This window comes from Apteryx rowi, unplaced genomic scaffold (assembly GCF_003343035.1).
Source record: "Apteryx rowi isolate R43461 unplaced genomic scaffold, aptRow1 scaffold_353, whole genome shotgun sequence".
In the NCBI taxonomy this organism is placed as follows: Eukaryota; Metazoa; Chordata; class Aves; order Apterygiformes; family Apterygidae; genus Apteryx; species Apteryx rowi.
The window spans coordinates 852,955-868,380 of NW_020450008.1; the positions used below are offsets into that span (position 1 = coordinate 852,955).

General features: G+C 40.2%; 1 protein-coding gene across 1 annotated transcript in view; it reads right to left on the reverse strand.

Moving 5' to 3' along the window:
• Positions 1-15,341, reverse strand: part of DSP (desmoplakin) — a 40,603-nt gene extending 25,262 nt beyond the window's left edge. Inside the window, exons 1-5 of the mRNA XM_026072853.1 lie at positions 15,193-15,341; positions 6,029-6,131; positions 4,092-4,240; positions 3,569-3,743; positions 761-889 (exon numbers count right to left, since the gene is read on the reverse strand). Coding sequence (XP_025928638.1) covers positions 761-889; positions 3,569-3,743; positions 4,092-4,240; positions 6,029-6,131; positions 15,193-15,341 — 705 coding nt within the window. The remainder of the gene's footprint in view (positions 1-760; positions 890-3,568; positions 3,744-4,091; positions 4,241-6,028; positions 6,132-15,192) is intronic.
• Between the last annotated feature and the right edge of the window lie 85 nt (positions 15,342-15,426).

A 15,426-nucleotide genomic window follows, 5' to 3' on the forward strand; every position in this document is an offset into this window, starting at 1 on the left:
GAAGGGAAAAAGGAAGTAATATCCCTTTCACTCTTCAGCTTGGCTGAGAGATCAGAGATCCAGAGCCGAGTCCCATTTCTTCAGATTCAACTCTTTCCTCTTGCCCATGTCAACTCTTTCCTCTTGCCCATGTAAGCAATTAACAGAAAAGAAGAATAGAAACAAAGTGAGCCTGGAAACAAAGTGAGCCTTCTCTCCCCTATCCCTACTTGCAGTGCTAATAGCAGAGGGAGTTAACCACTGCATTTTCAGTGGCTTCTTTATTCCAATCACAAAACCCAGACCAGACCAGAAGCCTCAGTGGAAAACAAATAAGAACAAGAATAAAATAGCTCTGACCTTAGCCCAGAGTTTGGGCATTTCTTACAAAAATCCCCTCATTGCACAAGGCTTTATCTAAGCACCCATCTTATCCTTTTACTTTGTTGTTTTAACATACCTAGACAGTAAATGAGAATAATCATTCTTAGCCATCTTTCCCACCAAAAATGTCACCAGATTTATTTGCCAGCCTTTGTACACAGCAATGAAATGTTACATAGCCACTAAATTTTCATTTCAAGATTTTTGGGAAAGAAGGGGAACAAAAAACAATCATGAAATAGTAGAGTACCAGCATTGAAAGCAGTTGCCATCATGACATCAGTGCTTTCTGAAGAGAAGCTGAGCTATTCAGCATTTCTCATGGCAGTGGAACACTGGCAAGCCAAGGGTATGGATCTAAACTAAGCAACGTGTAAGGGAAGACAGTAAATCTTACCAGATCTGTTTTGACTTTGTCCAGGTGCCAGCGATAGTCTCCAATGGCATTGTGAGTTCTCCTATGGTCACTGATTTGTTGTTCGATGGATGCTGCATCAAAACCCCATTTCACTAGCTCCATTTCAGCCTAAGAAAAAGAGAGAATATTTGTCTTTTCGTTTCCAACAAGACATTATTATCTAAACCAGAGCATCAAGGAACTGCACTGAAGAAAACATGACTATGCAATAAAGGGTAAAACTGAACAAGGTAAAGTTCAGAACAGGAGTAAAAATTTCTTAAAATTGTCATCACTTAAACAGTGTGAGAGGCTCCCAAAGTAAGAAGAAACAAGTAGGGGAAATATTTGAATAGCTTAAAATTGACTAGATAAAGCACACTTAGTAGTGTATTTTCATCTCTGTTTTCTTTGGGCCAAACTGTTCTTTTATGTTCTCCAGTATATCACTGGTGACTCTGAAAACAAATTATGACTTGGTCATACTATGTTACTCATGCAATTCATGTGAAAGTACCCAGAGTGAAGCTCTGTAGTCCAGTACACTGTACTTCCATTTTAATTACACTCGCGTAATTCCAAAGACCTCAGTTAGGAGCAGTCAAGCTAAATGAAAAAACAGAAGTAAAGCTATGTAATTCATAAACTGAAATGATTACAGAACATGTTGTTTGTCCGGCATTTTGGCAACATTTAATGTGGGGATGCCAAGGGAAAACCTCCAGGAACAGCCTTTGAAAAACAGTAATGCACCTGGATAATGATTAACTTGAAAACTACCTGATTACAGTTGTTTCATTATCTTCAAATATTAAAATTCACTGAATTCACTATTCAACTGCTCAAATTACAAATCATCTTTTATGCTGTGAAGACACAATCACAATCAGCCTCTGTGTATATGCCTGTGTGCGCACAGGCACAGCAGATAGATCTTAATCTTGGGTTGGGACTGAATTTGATAATTACCAGCCTGGAGCCCAATCTTTATGACTCAACAGATATCAATAAAGCCTGAATGACACTCAAACGAAGGGGTTTAAAGGAAGGGTTGGAAAGGTTCCAACAAACAAAACCATTTTACATTCAGCCACCTAACAGCTACAGGACTTCGACCTTTCTTATTATATTTATACATACTAAAGAGTCCGTATCAACAGGAGCAATCCTGGATGATTGCCAATATGTGAACAATGGCTGTCTGGATTTCAGCGCACCTTCCCTAGTCCTACAAGKGAAATTTGACCAGCACTCCTACCACCTGATTCTGCTGTCAGCAAACCATCATGACAGAAAACAAAAACAACGACAGAAAACCACAGCTGCTCAGAGCTTTCTCCCACATCTCATCACATTACACCAGGAAACATTATCTTGTTACCATATTAGCAGATAGTGAGACACAGTTTGCACTGTGGAGAGAAAAAGCCATGGCAGAAAGTTCAAAAGAAATTTTCCCAAAAAACTACAAAAGCCCAACAGGGAGCTAAGTGCTTACTGGCCTCACCTCAGCTTTGCCTTAAGGACTGAAGAGGGGAGAGTGAGCTTTTTCTTTCATAGGAGCTTTTGCGTGGGAACACTGCTTTGAAGTGCTTGCTTATGCTTCCCACGATTAGTGAGAGGTGTCTGAGCAGGGTGTCATGTGGCTCCTTTGGGAGATGCCGCATGTTCATGATCTTTCATCACTGGAAACATGCCCAGTGCACTGTCAAATATCACTCCTCAAAGCATGGCAGGTCTGACAATTAGCCTGCTCTCCCAAAGTATGTGTAGAGCAATCATACCTGCTGCTGCTCTCTTGGCGCAACACCTATAAGTGTTACCACTCAAGAGTGTATCTCCACTTTCCTTTCTTCCTCTGAAACATGCCACAGTGTGGGAGCGCCCTGAAGGACTAGACTATGACTAGCACTCACATAAAAGTATGGGAGCTGCTGTACAGAGCTGTCCCCTCCTCAACTGGTTTGCATAGCAGCCACCTGGTAAACACCATATGCAGATAACGACAGGATCACTAAGCAACGATCTAATAAGGTGAGATTAAAAATAATGCAATTTCAAATTACAGAAGTTTGCAAATTTTAACTTTGACCACCTTGTTCCATACACCCTACCTGTCTCTCAGAAAGAACTGTTCCACCACAAACATTGGGCTTCAGCAGCACAAAACCAGACTACAGGCTTTTAACATGTGTTTTCTACCCTAGGCTACACAATCAACAGCTGGGCAAAGGCAAATTAGTTCTGCACATGCAACAGAGACATGAAAATGCTGAAGTTTCTATTTAGGCAGTGACTTCTGAAAGTCTAGTCCTGTGACTATCAACTCTACCTTCTGGCTCCCACTGTGATAAAGATAGATTAGAGGGAGAACAACTGCAAAATACTGAACAAAGGTTAAATCCATGAAGCTGGTCCTAACTGTGTAAAGGGTTAAAATAAATACGAAGCATGAAGAGTATCTGCAGAAGGAAGGAAGGAAATACTGAGCATTATAATCTCTAATGCAAACATGCTGATGCCTTTTGTTATATTAACAGCTGTGTCACATTTATGTTTTTAAATCTGGCTTCCATACTTTTTCCTCTGCAAAAGAAGACCCCAAATCCTTTTCTGTGTTTCTGTGGAAATTCACTACATGTACAATGCTGCAAGTAAAAGAGAAAAAAAGAGAAACTTGGAACAAGATATTAGAATCTATGTATATCTTTAATGTTCTACCGGCACCCAAAACATTGCTGTATGCGAGGTGACATTCATAAGCAACATCAGTTCTTAGCACTTTCTCTGAGCTTTGGACAGATTTACCTTCTGCTGTCTCATCCAGTTTAAACATTCACTTGTGACACGTTTTGTGTACTCATCCCAGCCTGAGCCACTCTGAGAGGAGTAGCAACCACCACCTTTGGAGCTGGCCCTCCGGGCACGGGGAACACTGATGGCTTTATACAGGGCACGCATTTGCTCTTGAAGTTGAAGCAGCCTGAAAGTGAAGGAACCAGTTAGCTTCTATGAGGAGAACACCTAGAAAACATGGAAACTATGCAATTCTTATCTCCTACTGGACCACCAAGTATTCAAAAAGAAACACTGAAAGCTTAGGCCACGGAAAATGATATTGGTTAAAATTTCATGGGACACCCAGTGTATGAAATTCTGTGAGAAATATGTTATCACAAGGCCTTTCTCCATGTTAGCATACCCAAACTGAACAGGTTTAGTTCCACTTTGCTGATCTCTGTCACATCTTGCAACATCAGAGAATGTGAGCATTACACACTGCAAATTTACATCTGGCACGTTCCCTTCCCCAATCCTTCCCTGGCCATACCTTTTCTGATACATGTCACAGGGCTGGCCCATCTGCCTCATCTCTCTGATGAGCCCATCCAGGATATCCATTTGGTCATTTGCCTGTGCAAAACACTCTTCCAGATCTCTGTTCCCTCTAATCTGGACACCATCCCCATATTTCAATTCCTAAAAGAAAGAGATGGAGATCAAATTAAATATTCTTTGCATAAGCTTCAGCTTGGTTATATTAAGGGAGATGTTATGAAGAGTAATTAATTTTAAGACGTGTGATGGGTTCCAACTATTAGGCAGCTGCTATGGTCTTTCATTGTCAGTTTTAAGTGGCAGAAGGCCAATTAACAAAGGATCCACTCGTTCTAAAGTCCTTATTATGAATAAAATGTACAAGGCAATTATTAAAACATTATACAAACCAAATATTTCCATAAAGAATTAATATACTCTGACATCCATTTTATTTCTAAAAAAAATGTGTACATATTTGCTCACAGCTGTTTTATTTCCCACTTGGTTGTAATTAGGTCTGTAACTGTAGTCTAATTATAGTTATACCCAAGTGTGTGGAACAACTTCAGTGCAAATGCTTGGAAAAGAAACAAACACTCTATTCTAGCGGTGGTTTCTGCATATTGCTTCTGATTTTTGCAGAAGTTTTTCTGAGGCTCTGAGTTACAGACACTGCTCCTTCCTTTCCAAAATACAGAATGCACCCTTTCTGCCTGGAATCAGCTCTATGCCTAGACACATTTGTGTACCATCCTATCGCCCAAAGTCTAGCCAAATTCTAGCCAAATTCTCTGTGCTCCCTCTCCATGCAGGGGACCCAAATGTTCACGATGCTTTGAGCAGGAAAACAAGACTTTTTGATCTCAACCCCCAGTCACATAGCCACACTGAACCAAGCACAATCCAAGCATGATCTGCTTTTGCAAAGAAAATGCTGATGGACCTCATTACTTTGTCCCTCAAAAAAAAAAAAGTAAGCAGTGCATGTTGTGGAACCAAGCTGGAACTAAACATTGCTTTCTTTTTACTTCACTGCAGAAATATTAATCCTGAACAAGAGGCAGTATTTACTCTGGCATTGATTTTTATATAAACATGCTCACACGTGCTGCATCTCCAAAAAGGAAATAAACTGCTAACCACAGAGTTCATTCCTGAAGGACTTTTGTGTCCACAGAGGGTCCAAAAATGTACATTAAATTGTATCTACTGCAAGAACTGTGAATGGATTTTGGATCTCAACGGCCTCAGTAGCAGGATGCACTCATCACCCTGATCTTCCTTTGACTTCAGCAGGAACCAAGGACATTCCACATTTGCCAGGACTGAATCTAGCATCACTGTATAACACAGCCACCAAACACAATGGGTTTATATTAGTGTAGCATTCAGCAAAAATGATCCTTACATATTTGAGATGAAAAAGTCAAGGAGATTCCAATCTGATTTCATACACTTCCTTAGGAATCATTTGGTAAAATAAAACAAATGTATTCAAGGGTTTTCCTATGGTGGGTCAAGTTCATTATAGCTCATAAAATGATGCTGATATTCTACAGGATACACTAAGAGAGTATAAGTGGTCAAAACGTTATTAACAACTGTTTACACTGACAGTGGCCTTGATCTAAAACTGAAAAAAAAGATCCAGTAGAATGTGTTAGAAGTTTGAGGTGGAGGGAGTTCTAACTAAAAAGTCTCCTTTTTCTTAATCGGATGCATTTTAATCAGTTCTACTGAACACTGAAGGCTGACAGGAGAGGGAGACCTACATAGGACACGCGATATTCCACTGCAAGGGTAAGCAGCACAGTTCCCTTACATGAACAGCCGAAAGGGAAGAAAGCAAAAGAAGAACCAGACAGCACTGAGTACAGATAACAATGTAGCATTCATTCCCTCCAATATTCATAATCACTTTTGATAGGCAGAACAAAAAGCACTCACAGGTTGTACTATGAGTTCAGCTCGCATCAGGCAATCCGAACAGTTTTGCAAAAGCTCTTGAATGGTGTTCTGACGTCTGGAAACTGTACAGGTACCATTCTGACTGTAGGGGGAGAAGAATACAATCAAGTAAGTACAGAGCAATCACACATTTTAAAAAGAAATAAGTACAAATTTCCAACAGCTAAGGGAAGTTACACGAATCTAGTTAAGCTTCAGAGAGACAAATATTCTTTATCTGGCGCATTCTTGCATAATCTCCCTGTGAAGTTTTAATGCTGATTCCCAAACAGCATAACCATTTTATAATTCTGCAACAGCAGACTTAGAATGACTTCGCCACAGCATCAAGCAGAAGGCAGAAACTGTCATGTGGTAAAGGAAAAAGGGGTTCTTCCAAAGCAGATATTTGTAACTTTGACTGAGAACACATTGGCAGCACTATCGTAGGAATAAATTATTCAAGATCTTTCTTAAAGCCAATTTATTAGTATGTAGCCTTTACATTATGTTATGTTATCCTACACGTTATCACGAGAGCCATTGAACTTTGAGTGTAAAAAGAAAGCAGGGATGGATTCCCTATGCAAGCGTACAAGCACACAAGTCTATAAAACTGTATGAAGGGCCCCGTTATCAGCACAAACATGTGAAGCTAGTGCAGTGTCTTAAAAAGGCATTACAAGATGCATAAGCCATTACAAAAATAGATGTAGTGGTTGGAGTGGGAAGACGTGTCTCTGACAAATAAATAAAAGGGGGAGTTTGGGGGTTCCAAGTAACCCTGGAACTGAAAACGCTGGTAGGGAAAAAAGTCAAGGTAGGTAGCAGGATCATTATTGTTGATTTGCACAGAATCTACTTTATCCATACCACCAGAACATTGCTTTTTCAGCATATGCCCATCCTGGGATTCAGTCACCAAAACGTGCCACTGCTAGCTGAAAGTGGGTGAGGTGCTTTGAGCTAGCAATCATTCCTAGCTGATAGGATTAGAGCTCCCAAGCAAGCCCAGACAGTTCCCAAACTGATGCACTTCTCAGTGAAACTAAAATAAATCATTACTAAGAGATGGTAAGAAATTAAAAGGCTTCCAAGCCTTGCCTGGTTTTCTAACTCCTATGCTCACAGTAGGTAACCTTTTCCAATACAAATCACTGAAAGACTAAATCTTCAATATAACACTAACATCAAAAAGACTATCCATGCAAACCTGTCCAATTCAACAGAACCAGCAAGTCATTTGAATTCAGTGGAAGTCTTTCCACCGAGTTTAACAGACTCCGATGAGATTTAATAAGAAGAATTTTGGCAATGCAAAAAAGACTGGAAGAGCTGTTTCTTGGAAAATCACTGCAGTGAAGAGACACGCTCACTAATAAACTTCAAGAGCTCTTAGGCAGCGTGTGTAAGTTTGTGCTTCAGTAGCATGCAGTTTTCCTATCAGCGTCTTGAACAAGCATAAAGTATTTTAGGAACTTTTTCAACCTGCTCCTGTTAGTGCCAGGGAATAAACTTTCAAAGACACAGAGACAGGACTGGATATTCATTGGGTGACTTAAAACAAGCTGTCCACAAACAACTCCTGACTTGCACTCTGACRCTCTAGCTGCAAAAATGTTGTGCCCTACTGTGCTATGCACCCCTGTGTATCTTGGAAACAGCTGAAAGAAAACAATTGTGAAAAATAAAATATGGGTCGAATTTTCAGCCAGGCTTCCCATCAGCTTCCTTTTCTCAATCATTCCTTCTCATTAGGCACAGCTGTTGTCTTTGGACCTAGAACCATCTGACCGCATCTAAAATTTACATTAATTGCACCCACAATTATTATCATTAGCAAAACATAATAAAGAAGGGAAAGGAATCTTCCAAGTAACTTTCTCTTATTAGAACATGAGAAGAGTATTTTTTCTTCAGTCACTTTTTTAATCATTTCCTGATAACTTTAAATGTCTGACATCCATTAAAGCCAAAAGAACTATAGATGAGAACCAGATCCCTACGGTAATAAATCAGCATATCTCCACTGGCTTCAGTGGAACTTCATTGACCTCAGAAAATCCACTTCACTTTACACTGAGAGGAGGCCTAAACAGTGGCTGTCACAGATAACACACTAAGAAATTGAGAAGAAATGAATTGTTTTCAAATAAATCAAGCTACTAAACTGATTTACAAGACAGAAAAAGTAGAATTACAAGTATTCTGTGTTCAGCCCAATGATAGTAGAATACCACATTCAGCATCATTGTCCAAATAATAAAAAAGTCAGACAACTGAAGATTTTTTAACACAGATGCACAAAATTGACTCACTTACAAGAGCAAATGGGAGCAGTGGGAGACCAAAGAGCACTCTGCATTAGATTTTCAAATAAAGAGCTAGAAGCTACTTGTTTACAGTTCATGGGGACCTTCATAAAAAGAAAGCAGTAAGTGTTAAAGGCTCTTATAACCAAGAACACAGGCAGAAGCTGGAGCAATACAAACTTAAATCAGAAAAGTGGCACAATTTTTCAGCAATGAGGCTTTTTGCACTTTAGATATCTTTTTTGTTGTTACATGTTAATCAACACAAAAATAATAAGATCAATAGGAGGATAATGGGTGAAAAGGTAATGGCCTGTTAAATGCAGCAGACAACACTGGGAGACCTAAAGCCTATCATCCTATCAGCCAACTAAAAATGGTGCTACACTGCATTACTGGGCATACCTAGAGAAAGCAGATGGCAGTACAGGAGCTGATGTGCAATGGTACAGCTCCACTAAGTCAAGGCGACTCAAAGACTTGACACCTGAAGAGGATTTCAGTGCACAAATATACTCAAGAAGAATATAAACCAATCTCCAAATTTAAAAGATAAATAGTTGCAGCAAGACAATACCTGAACATATATTGGTTGGCATATAAGACGGCACTAGCACAATCTGACATGAATGTAACCTAATATTTTTCATCCATGCAACAGCAAAGCATTTCCTCAGCAGTTTCAAAAGCCTTCAGCTTTGGCGTAATCTTCCTCTTACTGAAGATGACAGGCCTTTAATGGGAATGAGTAGATCAAAGTAGAAACCCCAATGCACAGTAAGCAGACATCCCACCTTGAGGCAGAATGAAACAGCCAAAGGAAAATCATATGCAATACGCTGTCATAGAGGAAAAAAAAAAACACTGAACCAAAGAAACCTAATGCGTGATCATGGTAGGTGGCATCGTAATGTGCAGGCAAGAAAGAACCTGGATTTTCAAAGTACAACCACGTAACCTGGATGCTGTTAACAGAAATACATTTATGTGCCTCAGAAAGACACAGGACCCTGACAATCTGCACCTGACACAGACTAACTGGATTACCATGGAAGGTGTTTCATCAGTGTGTCTCTTGCTTCATCTGATTTTGTTTACATTAAACAGAGTAAAGTGCAAGTAATGTTTGGTTATTGTAATAACTACTGCTCTTATGATGACTTTTTTTTTCATTTTCATTTTTAACTATGGCAGTATCTAAAGCTCAATCGGTGAATACGATCCTGCTGCACCAAAGACTGCAGATATGCACAGTGAAAACACGGACAAGTTTTTCACTTGTTTTAGAGTATCCCTGTAAATATAGTATGCATATTCAAGCATCCTAGCTATCTGGGCAGAAAGGGAAAGAACTGGAGCTCAGGCCTTTTGGCAGGTCTTATAAAACAAGAGTGCATGGACTCTACTAATAAATATACATATTTGCAAGGATCTGATTAATTGCTATACTGCTTTGGTTTTTTTAAAGTCTAAGAAACAGCACAGATGACTGAAGAAGCCTGGATTGCTTCAGAACTTAACTACCTATTTGTACCTACAATTCAAAATTTCAGACTGCAACTTTTATTTTGAGGGTAAATCATGAATTTCAAAGAGATGCTATTAAAGTGACTTTATTTAATAGTCATTAACTATTAAAGGAACAAAGGAAAAAAAACGGGGGAAGAGTTTTTGTTTTAAAATTATCAGAATACATCAAAACACAGAAGAATCGCTTTTGATTTGGGGAGAGCTGCAGATTTAAAATGTAAAACCCCATATCTCCCTACTGCCAGAGGAGCACTAGGAAAGGCACAGTGTCTTAGGGTTCTGGTCCTTTTGTACAGAAGCCACCCTGCTTGCTCCATGTAAGACAGAACATTGCTGCCTTGCTAGACTGAGCTCTTGCTCTCCCAGAGAAATAAGGGGATGGCCCAGGATTGCTGCTGCAGCCGGGCTTTGTGCAGAATGGTATTTTAGACAACATCTCCCTGCTGCAATACACCGACTGAGCTAAACTCAGTCAGGACTTTACTGGTGAATCCTCAATTTCTGAACTATGTTTATGCTTAACTGGTAGCGGTATCAGTGATTCTCACAAGATCCACAGCTCTACAGAGAAACAAGAACTAACTATTCCTGCTTTCTGTAAATGGGGCTGAAAAATGCTCTCAAGGCCAGGCAATGAGTCATGAGAGTTGAGATAAATATTCCAAACACAGTTGGTGCCTACTTCTCCAGAACGCACCATGGGTGATTACTGCTGCCACTGACATATTCGAGCAGTTAGAAAAGAGATCATAAATGACATTTTTGAATAAATTATATATCCTCTGTAAACATTTATCTTCCACCCTAACAAGTCCAGCTGAGTTGTTATTAATGCAGAACTCAAGTGGTGATGGAGAAAGCCGGTTACCTTCTGCTTTTTCCTTTGCCCAGCACTGCTAAAGACAAGCATACTCCCAGCGCAAAGCAATGTGGCACGGAGGCTGCTCTAGTCCTGCCTCTGTTAGTTTACATCAGGAGGCTGCTGTGTTACCTGGGGGACTATTAGTGTCTAGAGAAGCAGGGTAAAGGGGCCATACAGAAGTAGGTCTGGCAGCTATGTGGAGCCTTCCAACAGCTCCACATTTCCTTAAAACTTTGAAAAGCACAAGGAGTCCTCTTGGCCCAAAGATCTGATTTGAGAGAGTACATGCAAAAGACAAATAATCCCTGTTAAATATTTTTGGTTGCTCCTCAAAACATTCAGCCTTTTGAAAATTAAAAGCAAATTTTTTTCATTTAAAAATTAAAGCAAACTTTTATAAAGGTCTTTTTGCAAGCTCAAAGTATCCAGCAACTCCCATACCAGACAGCCGAGTAAAACAATACCACCTCTTCTTTTTTTTTCACCCACACAGACTTGTTTGAACAAGACAGGGATTCATCAAGGGATAACCTGGTATGCCCAGGGCACAGAAGCTAAAAGAAAAACCTGAACTGGATTCTAAATTCCCGGCACAAAGACTGCATCCATCACCGGCTTAACCTCCCCTCTGCTGCCTGCTAGTTGTTTGTGTGCACCTGCAAATACACACATACACACAAATCAAGTATCAGAAAATGGCTTAACATATATGTATATAGGCCAGCTATGACAAATACAGATTCTTTGGAGAGAAATGGATACAAGATGGCTAATCACAATATTCCTAAGAGTATAACCAGAAATTAAAATACTATAAAACAACTCTTTTCTCAAAGAAGGTGAATGCAACTGTCAGAAAAATCAAGAATGTCATAATCATGTTTTCTTTATATATATCATTGTATTAATTAGTATTAACTTTGGCACAGTGCAGCCTCATCAAGCTATTCCTATATTCTGAGGACACACGTAGGTTAGAACATAATGACAGTACAGCTCAAAAGATACCTGTATCTTGCATGACTGGGCTCTTCATATCATTAGAAATACATAAAAAAAATCATTGGTGAAATCTTAAAACTACTGAGGCCAAGTACCTTCAGTGGAACCAGGATTTCACAAGGAATCCTGCCACACCTTTTCCAAGAAAATTCTCACACTCTTGAGTGGCACGTTTTCATCAGTGAGGTTTGTAATATTAATCACCAGAAACAATGACACCATTTTTAAAGGCAATACTTGGTAATTATAATAGGCTGAACAAATGTTTACATAGGCAGCGCTCTCTCTCCAATTTCTAAGTCTGAAAGAGGAAGGAACTGAATCCAGAGTCCAGCCTAGAAGCAAGATCAAGGGAATGCACCTCCTCTCAAGAAGATGCACTTGAAATGCAGTAAAACCCTTCACTTAACAGAGGCTTTTATTCCTTCAAAGATAGATAGCTTGAAATGGAAGTGATATCACAGATACACCCATAAAAAAGGTGAGTTAGGAAAGGTGTAATTTGGTTTTCTTCCTATTTTGTTGCAGTGTTACCAGTTGTTAAGACTTTGCTGACTCAAGCACAATATGTGCTCTGCTAGCATGATAGGTATTTGGCAATTCAGATGTATTCTTTACTCTCTGTCTTCTGGTATTTTTATTAGTCACTAGGGCACTTTTTACGTCCAGTGTGCCACTTGACAGAGAAGTTTAAAGGGAACGACGTTGTTACACCAGCCCTCTTACTACCCATCTTGGCCAGGACTCTGCAACCACTGCCAGGCTGAAGGGCAAAAAAGCAAACTTTGAAGAARTTTGAAAATTGCAGAATATGCCTCTGGTGGTTTTTTTCCTTCTTCCACAGTGTATCTGTGTTTTATCTCTCCATAGCAAAGATATCAATAAATATTTGACTGATGAACTGGCAGTTTTGGAGTGTGTGACTCACTGTCAAGCTGTGTATCTGTACTCAGGGCCAAGCTCCTTCCGAGTTCCCAAGCCAGAAGAAACTGGGAATGTTGTAAAAGCACCTTGCGGAGCCCTAAGGGTAGGGAGCGTCTTACATTGCTCTGTGAGTAATGCAATACTCAGCACAGACTTGTTTGGCAGAATACGCCCCAAAAGTTACAAGACCAGACCCTAAGTCGAATCCTACTGCAATTAAAATTAAGGTACAGTAATTTTTCCCATTTAAAAAAAGAAGCATCAGTTTTGTGAGTTCAGTAACTTGCCACTAAAATTTGGCACAAAAGATATCAGGCTGAATGAAATTATTAAAACCAATTCACAGGTTATGGCCCTGATTCTGCAAACACAACATGCACAGGATTTAGGGGATCTTCTGAACACAGCACTTATGCAAAATCAGGCACAACTGATTTTTTTCTTTTTCTGGCAACAAAACCCTCATTTTGTTTTTTGAAACACATTCTGATTAAAATAAGCACCGATTTAAAACAAATCTATGCAACTCAATAAGGTGCAAACACATATAATGTTTTTCAAATAATTATGTAAAGTGTTTTGAATAGTCTCATATATAAATATATATTAAATAAAAAAATATAAAAATACATTTATATATAAAATACATATGTATATATTTTGATCTCATTAGTCTTTAGTTCCATGCAGAGACCTCCCAGTAAAGTGAAGAGGCACTTCTACTGTGCCAGATAAGCCTTTTCAAAAAGGAGATACAAAGATTGCATGTTGTAGAGAGCAAATGAAAGGATGATGATACAAGGTTGTTAGTCTCTTGATCAGGCCTGTCCTTTCTACTCCTGCTAAACCATCATTGAAAGCTAAAGAAAGAAGAACCAAACGAACTATGGACTGGTTTAAAATATGTAACAAAAGCCAAAGAATGCTAAATTAAAGGAAGGTATTTATCCTCTAGCGTAAGTCAGGAGTAACAGGGAAGTTACTCCAGTGAAGCCAATGTAGTTGAACCAGAGTAAAGTCTGTGAAACAGAAAATGGTCAGGAAGTAGCATGTTCTGCCACTAATTTTTTATGTCTGTCTCCTACAATCATTAAAGGTACTTGCAATGGAGCACCACTAGCAAAACAGGCCTTCAAAAATGCAATACAGCTACTGCATTTTGGAAGCCCAGTATGTATAATCTTCCCTGGTAAAGCACTGAATTGCTCTAACTGCATAGCAATAAATAGGTATTCTCATGTTATTGTAATAGTACATATACATGTCACAGCAGAAATTAATTATAACTAATACACCTATGCACACACCAAACCAAAAGGCAAATGAAGCACTAGAACTAAGGACTGGACAAAGTAATAAACAAAAAATAGGTAGAATGTGAACTTGTCTTCCATTGCATGGTCCTCTTACAACAGGTCCGAAGCACCGAAACAGAGATCTAGGTGTTGGCTAGGGTAATCTCACTTCTCAACAGCCATTTGTGAATATGCTTAATAAAGCTTACATGTTGTCATCTGCCGTTTATTGTATATGATTAATTCCTTTAACATCTTTCTGCAACCTAATCAAGATGTCCTAACAGTAAAACTGGGGGTTAAGCTCTAACCCAAGTCACATCACAGCCCTTCTGAATGAATTCCTAAATCCGTGGCATCAATAATTAGACCACTAGCTTTAAGAGAGCCATTCCTCATGTACCAAAGAGTAATCAACAGCAGGGTTTAGTACRGGTGGCTCATCATACACCGGGACCGTTTCCTTCAGTCATCGTAACTGGCGCCTACTCTTCAGTCCTGTGAACCCCAAACCAATGGAAAAGTCTTCATCACTGCTGTACTTATTTTTCATACATTCAGAGCAAAGTCTCTGCCAGAACTGATGTGCGCAGATTCCCAGTACACCTGAAAGCCGCTAGAGCCGGTGTTCCCCATGTGGGGCTCAAGGCGCGCACCCTCTCCACCAGACCTCGACTGTGCTTGCAGCAGCAGCACGGAAATTAAAAAGCTAACGCAGGCGGAGGGGAGAAAACAGCCCGTGGTATGGCTTGGAGCACAGTTTTGCTCCTCAGCCACCAAAGATCAGGGATCCTGGCCTTAAACCTCCATGCTTGGCACAGGCTAGAAACGAACGCAAGGACACATAAAAGATGGATTCCTGCTAGTCTACAGTTTTGGTTTTACAGGCCTAACTATGCCACTGCTGGTGATGGCAGCGAGGCCTGACACTGGATATCGCGTATGGAAGCATTTACATCAGTACAGTTTATTTTGCATCACCAAGCAAAACTAAGCTGTATCAACACCAACCGGCTGTGTCAGTATAGCTGATATAAATGCATATATGCTGGGAAGTGAAAAGGGGACACCAAGGTACCTTTCTGCTCTTAATCCCGTTACTCTCTTCATAGRGAGTCTCCATGAAAAGAAAAAAAAAGGAAAAAAAAGTAATGATAATTAAAACTGTTCTTTGCTTGCACGTAAAAGGCTTTCAAAATTAGTCTTCTTGGGTGGGTGGGGAGGGGGGGGAGCGCAAACTTGAACGCAGGTAAAGCCAAACTGCAGGCCGCACTGTGAGGAAGTTCACCGCGGTTCACCCGGGTCACCGCGCCCGTGTCCTGCCGGACAGCCACTACCCGAGCCCGGCACAAACCGGGAACCGAGCGGCGGGCCGCAAACGCCCTCATTTCGCAGATATTTGACGGCGGGAGCGGGGCCGCCGCGCCGAGGCGGGGGGCGCAGCCGCCGCTGCTACTGCTGCCCCTGGCGGCG